Raw genomic sequence first — 18,579 nt, 5'->3', positions numbered from 1 at the left:
AGGCTTTTCCATTTTCAGCCCTACTGTTCTTCTCAATAATCATCCCGTGTCCTTTGGTTGAGCTTCAGTTGAGCATAATGGAAGGCAGAACACATAGGTAAGTCCCTGCCAATCATCAGAGAACTCTGTGCCAGAGTCAGGATGAGAACAATGGCACTAGACTTCTATAATCCATGCAACTAGTCTTCAAAATGATCTTACTTCATTTTTGGATCCCTTTTCATGCACTGCATGCTCACTATATACCAGACAACATCCCATGGGAAGGTAGCCTTCAAAGTGATTTTTTGTCAGTTTTGTTCTCTCATAGCCTCGGTGCCTAGAACAATGCCTACCAGATAGTAGGTGGTTGACCAATAAAATGCCTACCGTATGGCAGGCACTTGATAACTACGACTGAAAAATTGAATGTGCCGAGGAAATGTTTTAGATTATGGGGCACACGAGCCAGACTATACAAATTCACTTGGTTCATTGATGATAAATATCTACGTGGACTGCTCAAACACGTGGTTGGGGTACAGTTATCATGGAAACAGAAGGATAAAAATGAGCATACCAGCGCATTGTAATTTTTCTCCTGTGATCCTCACCGCCATCCTTTTCAATCAGTGTTTTCAGGGTGAGACAAGCAAGTTTCAAAGTGGCCTAACTGACCTGTTTCGGGTCCAAAAGTAACATCTATACAACTGTCTTAGTTTTTCCCTGCAATCCATCCCCACCTTAGCCTATTTCAGCGACTTCTCCTCCCAGAAATACACGGGTTAATAGGTTAACACAAAAATCAGGTTTTGCCTGGTAGGTTGTTGACTTACAATTTTGAGCTTTTTATTCTAAGTCTTAATATTTAACATTGCTGTTGTCACCTTTCTTAAATGTCAGCTTCTTTTATTTACCTTCATCACTCTTACCTTGATCATGCTGACTTCTTTGTGCTACATGGATTTGCTGTCAGGCACCACCCTGTGCTGGTCACCAGGCTTTTCCTACACTAGTCATTGACATCTTGTCAGCAGTGTCACCACCTTTGCCCCCAGGCGTGTGAATATTGCAATTGTTACCTTACTGATTGACACTTTTGAAAATTTGTCAACATGTTATTTTTGGGTGAGGTGTGGGTCCTTGGCTAACTTACAAACCACTTCTTAAAGTTAATTCACTAGTTTATCCTTTTGCCAAACCCTTTGGGTTTTATGACATAGGACCTCTGTGTAATAGTCTATGTGCTATTTTCTTAATGAATGATATTATAATTAGTAGAAGGTAAAAGAAACCAATGTTATTGCAGTAGCTCAGTTGATAAATTGAAACATTCATTTCAAAGTCAGAGCGTATACCAAAACTGTTGGTATATGCATAACTCTGCTCACCTCCTTCTCACATCTGCTCAGAAGTTACTTTATTAAAGAAGGCTCCGTGGTCACCAAGTGGAAACTTGTGTCCCTGCCCCTAGCCACACTACTGCCTAACCCACATATACTCTGCATCCTGTTTCTGAGGAGAAGCCACTTGAAAACACACTATTTTGGGTTCCTGAACCCAATTGCAATGTATGTATATGAGGGGGTAGGGGTTCCCCATGCTGCAAAGCAATACTTGGGACACCAGTTGGATATTCTACCATTTAAGTCAATTCCAACACTATCTACCTTGAAATAGCATCAGATCCCACAGGTAACCACAGTTCTGCTAGACTGTCCCACCTTCTGCCCTCCCCTGCCACTTCACATGCCAGTCACAAGCCCAGGTTACCACCTGTGTTTCTTACCAACAAGCTGTAGATTGGAGATTCCAATGATCCCTTCCAACTCAGGATGCCAATCCTAAGTCCAGGTTGTTACCTGTACTTCTGACCAACTGGCTATAGATCAGAGGCTCCCATGATTGCCTCCTTGAGTTCAATATTTGCTAGAGTGGCTCACAGAACTCAGAGAAGCACTGTACTTACTAGCTCACTGGTTTATTATAAAAGGATATAATCCAGGAGCAGCTGGGTGGAAGAGATGCGCAGGGCAGGTATGGAGAAAGGGTGCAGAGCTTCCATCCCCTCTCCAGGTGCACCTCTCTACCCGATCTCCACCTGTATACCAACCTGGAAACTCTCTGAACCCTGTCCTTTTGTTTTTTTATGGAGGCTTTATTGCATAGTCACGATTGATTAAATCATGATTCAACCTCCAGCCCCTGTCACATCCCTAGAGGTCAGGAGGTCACGAGGTCAAAGGGATGGAATAGAAAGTTCCAAACATTGGACCATGTGGCGGATTCTCCTGGCAACCAGCCCCCATCCTTAGGTGCTTTCATCCATTAACATAAAAAAAGACACTGTCTGCTCTCATCACTCAGGAAATTCTGAGGATTTTAGGAGTTAGAAGCAGGACGAAGACCAAATATATATTCTTATTATAAATCATAACATCACACATAAACACAGGCGTGCGCGCGCACACACACACACACACACACTTATCTATATTTTTGATTACTTCTCCCACCATCATCCTGTAATGTAAAATCCATGAAACCAGAAAATGTACTTGTTTACTGCTATTTTTTAAGCACCTGGTCACAATGCCCACCATATAGTAAGCACTTCATAAATATTGTTGAAAGATCGAAAATGGCTAGGAAACATTTTAGATCATGGGACACATGAGATTTAGGAAGCACATTTTACAAGTTCACTTGGCCTATTGGTGATTCTACCTTAGGTTGCTGTATTATTCAGCTTGGGTTGCCATAACAATTTACCATAAGCTAGGTGGCTTAAGCACTAGGTATTTATATTCTCCCAGTTCTAGAGGCTGAAAGTTTGAGATCAGGGTACCAATATGGTTGGGTTCTGGTGAGAGTTCTCCTAGCTGTAGATGGCTGCCTTCTCACTGTGTTCCCACATGTGTCTCTTCTCATAGAGCTACTAATCCCATCATGAGGGCCTTACCTCTATGACCTCATCTAAACTTAAGTTACTAGTCAAAGCCCAATCTCAAAATAATATCCCTTTGGTGTTAGGGCTTCAACATGTGAATTCTGGGGGAATACAATTCAGTCCATAGCAGTTGCTAAAAAGCGCTGGTACCTGGCAGTGGGAGTAAAGTTTAAATGGAAACAGAAGAATAAAAAAGAGCCTGCCAGGAAGAGAGAATAGCAATTGCAAACACCCAGGGAAAGATAGAGTTTAGTGGATGTCATATGTGACTGATAGGTATATATATATATTTTTTTAATTTTTTTATTGTTATGTTAATCACCATATATTACATCATTAGTTTTTGGTGCAGTGTTCCATGATTCATTGTTTGTTCATAACACCCAGTGCTCCATGCAGAACGTGCCCTCCTCAATGCCCATCACCAGGCTAACCCATCCCCCTACCCCCCTCCCCTCTAGAACCCTCAGTTTGTTTTTCAGAGTCCATCATCTCTCATGGTTCGTCTCCCCCTCTGACATACTCCCCTTTTCTTCCTCTCCTGTTATCTTCTTCTTTTTCTTTTTTCTCAAAATATGTTGCATTATTTGTTTCAGAAGTACAGATCTGTGATTCAACAGTCTTGCACAATTCACAGCGCTCATATTAACAAAGATAGCGAGCGGCATAAGGTCAGTTTGGTAAGGGGGGACAGGGCCAGTTCATGAATGATCCTGTAGGCTATAATAGTTTGAATGTTAACAAAGTGCAATGGGAAATGAATGAAAAGTTTTAAACAATCAAATTTGTGTTTTTAAAAGGCTCTGGTGCAAAGTAAAGAGTAGATTCTAGTAGGAGGCAAGGAAAATGGAAGAAACAGTAAGAAATAATCCCAGTAAGAGATAATAATGGCAATGATTATAGAAAGAAGTATGTGGATTCATATCTTTTGAAGATAGAGTCATTAGAAGATTTGCTGGTGGAAGAAAAATGGAGGATGAAAGAAAAGAAGTATCAAGAATAATACACAGATTTTTAGTTTAGGCTGAACGAATGGTAGTGTCATAAAGTAAATGGGGAAAACTAAGGGAGGAATAGTTTTTTTGTTGAGGAGGAGGAATTTTTGCATGACACTACCTTAAGTTGCTTAAGAGCTGGTAGTTGGGGGTGGAGGTAAAGTTTAGATGAAAAAGATCACATGGATTTGAGTTAATGTTTAATTTTGTAGCTTAATTCTGCACTCAGGTTACAAATATCTTATTAAGAGCAATGTGAATATAATCCTTTAAAGAAGTGAATAAAATGGGTTCATTATTTTTAGAAACTTTTCTATACCCTCATATCTTTTCTAAAATTTTCATTACAAATAGTAATTTCTCAAAATGGAGAAACGAAATCTGATTTTATGTCATAACTGTAATCGCTCTACCTAGGACTTTCCACCATGGAAGCAGCTAATCCAAATTAATTTCTGCTTTGCAAGTTTTTCCCCTCTATAGATATTTCTTCAAAGGGCAAAGTAACTGACCTGGAGTTAATTAATGCATAAATCCAGCCTATGAATTAATCTAGTCCTAAGTGGCTATACAATGTTATTTATTCTTTGCCTTAAAATAATCTCAGAATGCATGCTTCTAGAGCAGCTGTACCCCAAATTAGGAACCATTGTAGTTATATCACAATGAAATATAAATAAAATGAGTAAGTGAAAGCTGTTTGATGATTTTAAATCGGATGGAACATAGTGGTAGTTATTTTCTCTTCTTCAATCAAATAGAACCCTACCAATGCTTTTTTTTTTTTTTTAATTTTCATTCTAGTAAAACAAATTAGGGAAAAATGCAATTGGGATACATAATTATGATGTGATTTGCTTTTCCTCAACAACATAACCATTATACATGCAAATTTCTCTGTGTATAATTCCATGACCCAGCCAGGTATAGTAGGAGAATACCAGTGATAAAGATTAATAATGTAATAATAAAATAATAGGCCATTACAGTTTAAGATTGTATTTGTTTTTATTTTCATTCTGAAATGAAAGGCATTATACTTGATTATCTTATCAATATCTGAATGGAATATACTTTTTATTTTTGACAATAGTTTTTTCTTTGTGTGTATATGTGTTGTGTGTGTTCAGTCAAATCATTGTGAATAATTTTCAGATCAGTTTCCAATTTTGAGGACATTAATACTTTAGAAGAATATTGTTTATGTAAATAAGAGCAGCTTGATATAATGTGGGCTGTGTAAGCTTTGAATTCAAGTCTCACTCTATTACTTATTGGCTTCTTATCCTTGAAGAAGTTGCTTATTTTCTTTGAGCCTCACTTCCCTCATTTTCAGTAGAATAATGCCTAATTTGAAGAGTTGTGATCATAAGGAGAGAGTAAGTACAAAACACTTCTCACTGGGTCTGACCTAAGTATTCTTTACAAGTAGACAAGTATCTTACTGATTCTGAGAATAAACTAAGTGTCCTGTTTTTACAGTAGGCCTCAATGTTTGGACAATGTAACGATGGCTGTCAGAATTGTTACTTTATCAGCAGATAAAAGTCCCCATACAGGCACTTTGTAGAGTATCTGCCCACCTTATAATAATACTTTATTCTCTTGAACAGGCCCCTGGTGGCCATTTATTTTAATAAAGTAGACATGTAATGCAATCATGACCAAACTTGAATTTCTCATTTGAGAATTAGGAATTAGGGGGAGCATTGACATGGCTAAAGAAGCAATTCTCAGCCTTGGATGCACAATTCAATTCCTTTTTTTTAAGGATTTCATTTGTTTATTCATGAGAGACAGAGAGAGAGAGAGAGGCAGAGGCAGAGGGAGAAGCAGGCTCCCCAAGGAGCAAGGAGCCTGATGGTGGGACTCGATCCCAAGACCCCAGGATCATGACCTGAGCCAAAGGCAGACGCTTAACTGACTGAGCCACCCACGCGTCCCACACAGTTCAATTCCTTGAAGAGTATTCAAAAACTACTATTGCTTGAGCCATACTCCAAGCAATTCTGATGTAATTAGTGTGGAGTCTGGCTGACCAGGACATCAGAATTTTTAAAACTCTTCAAATGTTTTTAATATGTAGAGTTAAAAATGACTGGGCTAGACCTATAGAATAGCAACCATTCTGCATAAAGAATCAGAGGAAGCCAGTTGGCAGAGACAGAAGACTAAACTAGAAGCATGTAGAAGAGCAGAGAGAGGGAGAGACAGATTATATGGCTTTCCATGAGGATCCCCAGCCTTTCCTAGAGGCTTAACTGCATTCCTGAGTTTAATGAGATGCTTCTGTACCCTCGCTCTTAACAGCCATCTGAGGCTAGTTTCTATTGGTTGCAATCGAACAAATCTGATCTAAGCCGGAAGTTAAACATCATGTGGGGCAGAAAAATGTTTCATTTTAAACTAGATCCTAGCAAAATTGTGAGGTCAGTAAATGTTTATGTCACTTTATGTGCCTGATACAGAATGTTAATTGCCCAGAGTAGTTATGTATCATTGCATTAAATAATTCTTCTTAGTGCCTTTGCTAAACTCGACAGTCTTCCAATGGTAAGAGTTGAATGTTAGTCTAGATTAGAATCAGACTAATGGAATATATATCTGGAATGCATTTGATGATGATTTCATGTAAGTTGATTATCATCTTACTGGGGACTGATGTAAAAAAGAGACTAAGTAAAGATCACTAGTCTGACATATCCAACTAATATTTTGAGCATCTTTCTGCCAAATCTTATGCTAGGTGCTTAAATTAAATTAGGTAGGAGACACATAAATGGAAACTAACAAGTGGAGAGTATGATAACGGAACAACTTTGCTTGTGGATAGCCAGGCAGATTTCATAGTGAAGATGACAACAGGACTGACTCTTTGAAGATTGGTTGGAATTGTCAAAGCAGAAAAGCCAGACAGGAAAGGACAATTTTTTTTGGGGGGGGAGTCAAAATGCATATGTACATTAAGGATATTTTTTTGTTTGAGAAATTATAAGTAGTTTAATAAATGGAAGCATAAAATGTTGTGAGGGAGTGGTAGTTGATGAGATTAGAAAGGCTGAAAGAGGAAATTAGAAAGTATGGGGAGTGGGGAAGAGCCCAGATTACAGCTAGGTTTATATAATGCTCAGGAGCTGGTGCTATATTCTGCAGGTAGTGAAGAGCCTTGAAGGATTTTGTAGGTGGAAATGAAATGAGAAAATTTAAGTGTAACCCATATAAATTTGGGACCTCTCATGGTTTATGCATGTTATGCAGATAATTTTTTTACATGGAATTTTAAGTGACTAAAATCCTCACTCAGTCTCCCCTTAAAAAATTCTGAGAGGGAAAATCAAACTTTCTAAAAAGTCATCTTTAGACATCCCTCTCATTTGCAATGTCTCTTAATGTCTGAGTGGCTTCTATAGAAGAAATAATCACTTTTTACCTTTACACTAAAAATCTGCTCGACATCTCACTTTTCCTTAATCTCTATTTTTACCTCCCTCCCCCCCCCCCCCCGTCCTCCTCTCAATTCTTTATCACTTTATCTTCTTTTGATTCTGTGGGGGGTTTTTTTGTTTTGTTTTGCATTTCCATTAAGTATATTTTGAACAACCAAAGAAATCATGGTAATGTCCAAATTATAAGACAGTGCCTGTTTTAGAAAGGGAAAGGAAAGAGGAAATCACATAAATTCAAGTTCGTGTAATTAACCCTTTCAACTATGTTAGCACAGTTCTCAATTTCAGAATGGAAAAGTAAATGAGATATCCAACAAAGGACAATGAAAATGTCAAAAAGCACTGTGTTTGAAAAATAATTATGAAGCTATAAATGCTTACCCTGGGGTAAAAGGAGATTTGGAAAGAATGTGATAGTTCTTTAAAACATACTTAAAGGTTGGGCGCCTGGGTGGCTCAGTTGGTTAAGCGACTGCCTTTGGCTCAGGTCATGATCCTGGAGTCCAGGGATCGAGTCCCACATCGGGCTCCCTGCTCAGCGGGGAGTCTGCTTCTCCCTCTGACCCTCCCCCCTCTCATGTGCTCTCTCTCTCTCTCTCTCTCTCTCATTCTCTCTCTCAAATAAATAAATAAAATCTTTAAAAATAAAAAAATAAAACATATTTAAAGGTTGCCACGGGGAAAAGTGATTTTATTTACCTTTGTCTCTAAGACGGCAGAGTTGCCTTTAAGGGTATTTATATATATATATATATATTTACATATATTTCTAATTCTAATGGAGATACTCATTTGAATAAGATGATCACTGCCCTCAAGGAGCTTATGTTCTGTTTGAAGAGAAAATCAACATGTACAGCCCCATATGATGACTACTGAGGTACAGGCATATTTTAAATTGCAACATAGCAGAGATGACAGGAAGATATATTTGACAAGGGTATGGAATGCTTTAAGGAAGTGCCCCAGGAAGCATATACTTGCATAAATGAACTGAGTTTGGAGAGATGAATAATCATTTGATGGGTGAAGAAAACTTGGATTCTATGTGAGGACAGTGGAAATACATAAAATAATGCATGGAGACATGTAGCAGTGTGATGAACTATCTGTGGTTTTAATTCCGTGTGTCACAGGTTGGTTGGTAGCTTTATTTACATTCTTCTGTTTGTGAGCTCCAGAGACCTGTCTGTTCTGTTCATCTCTATAACATCAAGTTCTCAATAAATACATAAACGAAAATAGTTTTATATGAATGTTAAGAATTGTGTCTGAGTTCAATGGCACTACATTATGGAAGCAATCAGTATATGCCATGAAAAAAAATTTGAATTTGGTTTCCTGAAGATGTGGATAAGTTTTAGCATATTAGTGATTAAACATATAACCAAATATTTTCAGTGTAATTAGTAAATTGAAATAATGTTATTTTTTTATGCCCTGGGAGTAGTCCAGATAAAATTATTTATCTACCGTGGCCAGGGAGTGCTTTAGATTGGGAAATGTTATACTAGGTCGAGAAGAGAGAGATGGAATGGGAAAGGGTGCAGAGGCAGGATGGCACAGAGTATTTTTGAGGAAGAATGACTGAAACATTTGATTTCTGAGAGATGGCTTAAGGTGCTGGAAGGAAAATTGACCAACAAAATAGAAAAAATACATGCTTTATTCTGGCTTTGCCACTAGCTGAATAACTTATAGGTTGTACTCACTTAACCTCCTTTACCCTTAGTTTTCATTTTATAAAATAAAGCTTTTAAGGTTGATCATCTCTTTGATTGTTCTAGTTCTAAATGTTCATAAGTTTATGTGTAATACTAAATATAGCTGAAAGGATTGATTTGGGGCAATCTGTGGAGGAAACTAAAGAGTAGTTTGTTTACCTTGATCTTCACTTACTGGTTTTTCATTGATTCTTTTAGAAAATTATTTTTAATCTACCTTTAATTCTGTTTGTTTCATATAAATTAATTTATGTTTAGTATTGAAAGTATAAAAGATAAAATGAGCAAAAATTTAAAAATTAAAGGTCATACCAATCCCACCCAGTTCAGATAACACTAGTTAACATATTGGTATTTACTCTTTATGATAGATGGGTAAACAGAGAAGCATATAGCAATACACATAATAACATATACTATTATATATATTAAATATTTATTTGTTTCCTTATTTTTTACTGAAAACTTTTGGACTTACATATAATGTTAACCCACTATTTTTTCACTTAGTACAGGATAAACACTCTTTCATGCCAGTACATTTTTTTTCCTTGTGTCAGTTTCTATATCAGTCTGATGCCAGTGTAACATTCCTTTTTACAGTGGTATTATTGGTGAACTAATCTTCATTGCTCAACATCTAGGTTGTTTCTTTCTTTCTTACTTTTTCTTTCTTTCCTTTCTTTCTTTCTTTCTTTCTTCCTTTCTTTCTTTCTTTCTTTCTTCCTTTCTTTCTTTCTTTCTTTCTTTCTTTCAATTAAGTTTTTTATTTTAATTCCAGTATGGTTAACATAATCTAGGCTGTTTCTGACAACTGTTATTTATGAACACAATTGGATGATGGAAAAATAGTATTGTCTGAAATTGAAAATCTGGATAACATATTCTTTAGAAGAGAATATGAGATACACTTTGAAGCAGTTGAGTTTGAATTAATGACAAAACATCCATATCCAAAGGTCTTGAAGTCTCTTGGAAATCTGAGTTTGAAGGTTATGAATGGGATTTGGGAGGAATTAGCCTCATGGTGAGAGCTGAAATTTGAAATGCTTAAGTTGTCTGAGCAAGGGTAGAGAGGGGAACAGGCTTTTAAACTTCAGAAAAGGAAGCATACATTGGGCATGAGTAAATTATGAGGTTGGACAGACTGGGTTGCTGTAGCACCACACTGTGGTAAAAAGTCTCAAAGACAAAACAAAACAAAAGCGCTGTATGCGCAATATGAAAAACAACTGCCTATTACAAGTAAAGATTTTAGATTATATCATATTTGCATACACATCAGTAGTATTTTTGTCAAAATAAATACATATTTTATAAGAACCTGTACTTCTCATCTGAAAGTTTTGTGTGTGTGTTTACTTTTTGTTAGTTGTTGTTTGCTTTGGTTTGTTGGTTTTATATTTTTATTTTGAAGCTTAAGGAAAATCTTGCGAGGTTTGTCCCTGTCATTCCCTTTTTAGTATTAAGGCAGCAACCATCTTAATAATTTCAGGGCAATGCCTTATTTATTTTAAACTACATAAATTAAGAAATGCAAGTTGAACTATACGTCTCTATCTACCTCCTTGGGCTGTTGTTGCCTAATGCCGTATAGCTATGATTATAACAAACAAATTCATCTGTAAGATTGAAGAGATTAGATATTTCAGTACAAAACCTTAAAAAGAGAAGAAAACTAGTAGTGTCATTCACCTCACCTAAATAAGAATATGGAACCATATGCATTTCTGCTCTGAGCATCAGACACAAACTTGCCTGCAATTTCTAAGATTCCTCAGATACGAAAAGTACATCTAGATTTTTCCCAGTGTTGACCAGTCCATGGTGTCTGGAAAATCTTCCTTAGTCTAACCTAAATTTGCCTGATTCAATTTAAACTATGATTGCACAGCTGAGAAAAATCATATCAAAGATGTTTTTCCCCTCATGTACCCCTGTACAAATTCACACAGACACACACACACACACACACACACACACAGACACACACACACACACAGACACACACACAGACATGGATCAAATTAACATATTCCCTATATTATACATTATACCTTTGTCTTTGCTAATCTTTTTAATAGTATTACAACTCCACATGAGGACAGGAGAAATAATATTCAGAACAGGACTGACCAGTATTCAGAAATGTGCCTTGAAACCCAGAACATTCCTGGCAGAAGATGCCTGCCATGGCTGAAGCTTTGATATGTTCAGGCACCTCTTTGTAGGTGCAGGAGATACATTAGTCTTTCACTTGACAAGTTTGATGCCTTTTTACATATTAAGTGAACTTTACTTTGCATTATAAGTGGTGGAGGTCCAGAAATAATTTGTATGCAAGTCATGGCAATTTTTATCTACATAAGACACACTCCTGTAAAATTAAGGTTATGCTCAAACAACTTTTCCTTTGAGTGATGGTTCACAAGGGAAAGGAGTTCTTACTTTAGAATTAACTAGCCCTATCCCTTCAGTTTGGCTTAGAAAATTCATCCTTTTTTATATTTGGCAGAATTATTTGTCTTTCAGAGATAAACAGAGAGAAAGAGAAGGAGGGAGAAAAGGAAAGAGACAGAGACAGACACTTTATTAACCAAAGGCCTGATGAGATCTTTAATAACCTCCCCAGCCAGGAAGAGACAACATTTAGCAAGTACCTACCGTCTTCAGTGTGCCATGCACTTTGTATAAGTGTTTTCATAATGCAAGGTAATGTTATTACTGTGTTCTTTTAACAAAGGAAATTTTCCAGTTTTGAGAGCCAGTTGCAGGTTTCCCGACATTGACTGTTTTGGTACTGGTTTGGGTTCTGAAAAAAGAAACTCTCCTCTTGCACATGAGTACATTCCCCACTTTCCAAATTAGATGTCTTCCTATGGCTTATGATCGCCTGCCTTTTCCAATACCCCTAGGAGGTACGACATTAAGCAACCAGCATTCCCGCTGCTCTACTGAAAACGGTAGAGGAGAAAAGGCACGGACAGATTAGGTGGCTTTCCTAAAATCTCATAAACAGAAGAAGTGAGACTACTCGAAATTGAATTTGGGCCTCCTGACTTTCTGTTGCCCATATCTCTGAGCACTAAAGACATTTTCCACAAATTAAGTACAAAAAGTCTGGATTATGGGACCAGGGAGAGGGAGATAAATTCTGAAATTTTTCCCTTTTGTGTTTGAATCTCCGTATGTTTTAAATAGAGTTTTTTGTTTGTTTATTTAATTGATTTTATTTCTGTTGATACTCTCTATAATGCCTTTTAAATTAGAAAAAAGATGCTATTATATGAATTTGGTTCACTGCTAACTGACTTTTTTTTGCCAGTTTTCATCATTGTAAACAGACCAAGATAATCTATATTAATTTGAATGGTGTGTTGAAGTGATTTTTGTCAAAGATTGTATGGAAAAATCAGGTCTGATGCAAGAAGTTATTGGCTGTTTGTTTTTTGCAGTCGCAATATGGAGCTACGGTTGCTGCCAAGCCTGAACTGCCCCTCTTTTACACTCCTGTTGATCTGGTGGACATTAGTGTGGAAATGGCTGGACTGAAGTTTATAAACCCTTTTGGTCTTGCTAGTGCTACTCCAGCTACCAGTACATCAATGATTCGAAGAGCTTTTGAAGCTGGATGGGGTTTTGCCCTGACCAAAACTTTCTCTCTTGATAAGGTAAGAAAAGACTTTTGAAGTCATGTTTAAATGTCTATCATGTATTTTAATTAGAGCAGAAATATTATGACGGCAAGATTTTCCTGACCAGGGCACCTGGGTGGCTCAGTGGGTTAAGCAACTGCCTACGGCTCAGGTCATGATCCTGGAGTCCCGGGATCAAGTCCCACATCGGGCTCCCTGCTCAGCAGGGAGTCTGCTTCTCCCTCTGACCCTCTTCCCTCTCATGCTCTCTATCTCTCATTCTTTCTCTCCCAAATAAATAAATAAAATCTTTAAAAAAAAAGGATTTTCCTGACCAAGAAATAATAGTTACTCAACTACTGGACAAGACCTATTAGTCCAAGTTAGTTTTTATTTTCTTTTCCAATCTTTCTGTCCCATGAAAGGGCATGTATTCCCATTTTGTTTTGTACAGGAAGCATCAAACATGTATATATTACAAAAGTCGGTATTTCATGTAATAATCACAAACTCATGAATTCTTATTTTGGCATTAATTATTTTGTGATTTCTGGATGTGTGTGATTGAGGACATCTGCCTGAACTCAGAGTTGGAGAGACTATGGATTTGGTTTGTACATAATCCTGGGACCCAGTTCATGTCAAAAAGAATCACTCAGTGTACCTCATTTGTTTTGATAATAAGATTCTTCTTGAACTTTTAAATACAGAAACTTTTTTCAAAGTACATATACCTGACTTTAATTTGGCATGATGACTTTGTATTCGCACCATAAATGGACATACTTAGTAGAAAATAAAGTACATATTATGGTTCAGATTAATTTTTTAAAGTACACAAAGTGTATAAATTCATGTCTTGAAAGGAGCATGAATTAAACAACAGAAGGTTGCATTCTTATATGGTTTTGAATTAGAAAAGCACAGCAGAATTTAACATTCTTAGATCCTTTATTGATAAAATTTTAAATGCTAAATCTATCAATGTATTTAGTAGTAACTGGTAGTTAGTAATAATTAATGTGTAAGAATGTGTGAATCTAGTGACTGAGAAAGTGTATCATTATTTAAATCAGCCTTATCCGTAGGCAAAGAAAATAATAGAGAACAAATATGCCCCATTAAGCACATTCTCTCCTTCTTTCTCCTCTTTCTAGGATCAATAGCTGGCATTAGTGTGGCTAAAACATTACAGCTGTCTTATTCTGACACTTAGCTTTACGAGAGGCTCTGTGTAAGTGTGATGAACAAAATCTAGAGAATCCTCAAGAGTTAGAAAAACCAGGGCAGAAAAAATTTCATAAATGTTTTTACATTTAAATAACTAAAGGGAGGTTCTTTTTTCAAATAAATTGGCTGAATATTTAGAAATACTCTGGTTAAAGTGTAAAGATAAACAGAACTTACTGGATTCAGCTTTAAAATATCATTAATCAATTGTTTACAGCTTTGTAGAATATTGATGGTATATTGGTCTTTGTTTCAATTCATCCTTGAAGAATAACTCGGAAGCTGTTATCAAATGTTTAATCTGCTGAGAAAAACTGAGTCTCTGATACCATTTAATGACTACATTATAGTTTCAGTGTTTTAAAAATTTTATATGTAAGCAGAAATAGGTGGCTAATCAGGTACAAGTGAAGAACTGTAGGAAAAAGTGTTTGCTTTGAATTTGCTGTTTGCTTGCAAAAAATTGAATTCTGATTAATCAGAGACATCTGTCTTTACTCTCTTGGTAACATGCATTGATTTGTGATGCTGTCTCTTTCAGTAACCTAGGAGCAGTTGCCTTTATTAGGATCACCAGCAGAAATAAATGTGGAAGCTAACTTCCTTCTAAACCTTCAATTTGAATTTAATCTATCAATTCACAAGTCTGTGATGCTGGTTCAAAGGGAGAGTAAGGAACAAATGCAAATTAAATTTAGCATATAAAACATAATGTTGGGGGCTTCCTTAGGAAGCTCTCTGTTACTTGCTTTGATGGTGGGTAGAACAGAATATTTGTACAGACTATTTTAAATGTATTTTTGCAGATTATAATGACATAATGCCATTTTCAAAAACAGTTGTTTCCCATAGGTGGTTTTGCAAAGTAGTCAGTTTGTTTCATAGAAATCCAGGGTTTTTGTTTTGTTCTGTTTTGTTTCTTATATTGTCCCTAATTAGTGATTAAACCTGTTGTGAATGTGAAATTGTCTTATGAGCGTCTATGCTTTCTTACTGATGAAATGTTGTAGCATACAACTCAGTAGGTAGAAACACGTTTTCCCCACAGCCTCTTACTAAAGACATCTATTGAAATATTATATGTTCTATATATTTGTGTCACATTATAGCATACCAATTTAGATTACCCTTATTATAATTTATTATGCCAATTCAAGAATCTACTTAAAATGTGTTAAAATTCAGAAGCTTGACATTTGAAATTTGGATGCTCTTAATATGACAAAGGTTATTCTATGGAGTTTTGTTATCATATGAAATATTAATATTTCACAATACAGTTTTGATGAAGAACAATTTGCCGAGCCTGAATATGATAAAGAAATTAAATGCTTATCAAGGGAGTTCAGTAAAAATTAGAGCCCTGCCTGAACATCTGCTGGAAATTTTATTATCGTGTCCTACTGACAGGGTGGCTCCCTCGTTGTTTTTCTAGATTGACAGCTGAATATTGCAGTGATTTCTGCAGCAAATATGTTTAGGTGAACTTTGTTTCCCTTTTTTTAAATTTTTTTGGGAGTTTGGAACATGCTTTTGATTTTCATCCTATACTTTTTTTATACTCTTGACATTTGTAGATGCCCGATTGAGGTCTAATATGCTGTAGCAACGATAGACCATTGACTTACAGTGAAATGCCAGTTGATATCTCAGTAAACAGAAATATTATTATTCTTTACTGTGCAGTCTGTATAAAAGCTGTATGTGGTTTCTTAGGGAGGCAAATGATCAGATTTTTAATGTCAAATATAAAAAGATCTATGTTTGCTTTTGTGTTAAATAACATCAAAGATGGCTTTTATTAACTATATTCTTCCTTCCCAAATCAGTCTTCCCTGGAATGTCCCAAAATATGTAGATTGCCTTTCTTGAGATTCTGTTTATGTTTGATAAAGATGATATTTAAAATATCATCATAAAATGATATTGAGAATATAATTAAAATTATTTTTACATATAAGTATATATTGCATTCATGTTTTTTACTTTTTTTATTATGTTAATCACCATACATTACATCATTAGTTTTTGATGTAGTGTTCCATGATTCATTGTTTGCGTATAACACCCAGTGCTCCATTCAGTACGTGCCCTCTTTAATACCCATCACCAGGCTAACCCATCCCCCCAGCCCCCTCCCCTCTAGAACCCTCAGTTCATTTCTCAGAGTCCATAGTCTCTCAAGGTTCGTCTCCCCCTCCGATTTCCCCCCCTTCTGCATTCATGTTTAAATAAAAAAAGGTGGGAGAGAAATCAAGGTCAAGCTTAATTAAAGCTAAACTATAATGACAAACCAGAGAAATGCTGTGTTTAACTGGTAATATTAAAAATTATTTAGACTGCACATAAAAGAACCTCCTGACCTATGTCCACATTATACTGACAGGAAATAGATAAAAAGATTTTATTTTTGTGAATTATATCATAAATTTTGTTCTCAGGCATCTACGTATTATATACTGCAAATATGTAATCTGTGACTGCAAGTTGCATACATCTTTATCACTACATAGATACATAGATAAACTCAGAAGTGTTTAGTATTATTCCAAATCAAATTCAAACCTAAGCAAAAATTCATTTCATTTATAAAGTATATAGTATAGATATTAGAATAAACTTGTGATTGATTTTTAGTGAGAAAATATCTTGAATGCATATGTTTTGTTTTAGTAAGTATCAGATGATTACACCAATAGGTGCACATACAGTGAGTCTCTCAACATAAAATACCAAAAACTAAAAACTGAGAAATATTTAAGGTTCTTCATTATTTCTTTGGAATCAAATATTGATAGCTTTTTCCATAAAATACCACCTTATACCACATAACACAATGTTTAGTGTATAGGAAGAGTTTGATAAATGTTTCATAAATATTCGTTGGATAAATGAATCAATAAATGAGTAAATAGATTTTTGGCAAAAGCATATTGAGTTTCTATTTTGTTTTCAGTCATATAAACAGTTAACACATAAAAAATTGACTGTTCTGAGTATTGATCTCAATCAAAGGAGAAAAGGCCAATTTAAAATTTTCATATCCCATGTTGCTTTCTGTAGTGCATCTATACATGTCTGAAAATGAAAATGTCAGTGGAGTTTTTAAATGCATGGGTAGTGTTTTAAGACTTAAGAGTCTTTAAAATACAGAGATTTTTTTGAGAAAACAGAATATGTATTGCACAGTTTTAGGAAGGGAAATAAAAATCATCTGGCCAACTATCTAAGCTTATGTGTCAATAGCTATGACGGAGTAAGTGTAACTTGTTTTGGAGTGCTTTTAGTAACAAGAAATATGCTCGATCTTTAAGACAAAGAAACCTGTTATAGCTATGGAAAACCCTATTTTAGGAATATCTTCTTTTATTGACCCCAAATTGGCTTTTCTCATAAGTTCCATCCATGTTTTATAGTTCTGCCCTCAGAGACACCATGGAAAGAATTAGTCTAACTTATTAGCATAAATGAATTGTTGATTTTTAAATATGGTGTTTTTTTTTTCCCCCAAGTAAATAAATACCCTAGAGAAAGGCTAACAAGTATGGAGAGGCAGTGATGTCTAGGGAAAACAACTTTGGCCTGGGAGAGTCCATTCTCTGTCCAAAGCTGCTTCTATTCTAAATCACTACCTTGCACAAACTGTTTAATATTGTACATTGTTGTTGTTAAAATTATCATTATTATACACATAATTAACTACCATTTATTGAGTGCTTAGAAAGTATAGACATTGCCAAATGTTTTTCAGAAGTTATGCTTTGAATTTTCATGATATCCCTATAACATAGTATTGAAAAAAATTTTTTTCATATGAAATAATAGAGTGAGAAAGTTAAACCAATTGCCCAGGACTTAGAAAAATTATTTATTTGCTCACAATCATGTGCATTGGCAGTTTGGCTGACTCAGGTGGGCAGTTCTTCTGCTTCACAAAGTGTCCCTTGGGCTCATTCATGCATTTTCAGTCAGTTGGAGGGATGCCCGGGGACTGGCAAGATGGCCTCATTCATACATATGGACCCTCAACTGGAGTTGCTGTAATTGCTCAGAATGCTGAGTTCCTCTCTCCATCTCTTTATTATCTCTTGTGCCTCATGGGAGGCGAGAGGATGTTCCTTGAGTAGGACCCCATTCTGCTCCCTGGTAATGGTTCCCTAATCCATCGTTCCTAACAGCTCTTGGCTCTGTCCTCTGGGCTCTTATTCTGTCCTCTGAGTTGTGTTCTGTTTTGTTTAAGAAATGGCCAGTGATGGCCATTCTTGGCAGTTGAGTAACTTTTTCAACCTATTAGTTGCCAGAGAAAGTTAAGAACCCCTATTCTCTTTATTTCAATTGCCCCTTTTAGTCCTAGTTTTTAGTCACATCATCAGAAAACTTGCTTAAAAACTTTTTGAATCTATTAAGGGCTGACTACGTGCCCTAAAGCCACATTCATAGTTCTTTTTGAGAGATTTTTCTCCATTTTGGATATTTCTCCTGTTGTGGCACAATGTCCTTAAGATTCTTAGAATCGATATTGTCTACCTGAGAGAATCTACTAGGACCTGCTTTAAATCTTTCTAAAATCTTGACAAAGGATCATATAGCACCACTTTTGATGTGATCTTTACCCTAAGG

At 35.9% G+C, this 18,579-nt stretch overlaps 1 protein-coding gene across 2 annotated transcripts in view; it reads left to right on the top strand.

The window, feature by feature from the left end:
* DPYD (dihydropyrimidine dehydrogenase) overlaps positions 1-18,579 on the top strand; it is a 795,521-nt gene that overhangs the window by 407,305 nt on the left and 369,637 nt on the right. For both annotated transcript variants that reach the window (XM_027618372.2, XM_027618382.1), the window contains exon 13: positions 12,550-12,765. In XM_027618372.2, coding sequence (XP_027474173.1) covers positions 12,550-12,765 — 216 coding nt within the window. The remainder of the gene's footprint in view (positions 1-12,549; positions 12,766-18,579) is intronic.

Source organism: Zalophus californianus, chromosome 4 (assembly GCF_009762305.2).
Source record: "Zalophus californianus isolate mZalCal1 chromosome 4, mZalCal1.pri.v2, whole genome shotgun sequence".
Classification (NCBI taxonomy): domain Eukaryota; kingdom Metazoa; phylum Chordata; class Mammalia; order Carnivora; family Otariidae; genus Zalophus; species Zalophus californianus.
Note: the sequence above shows the minus strand (reverse complement) of the source record. Positions and strands in the feature narration are given on the sequence as shown.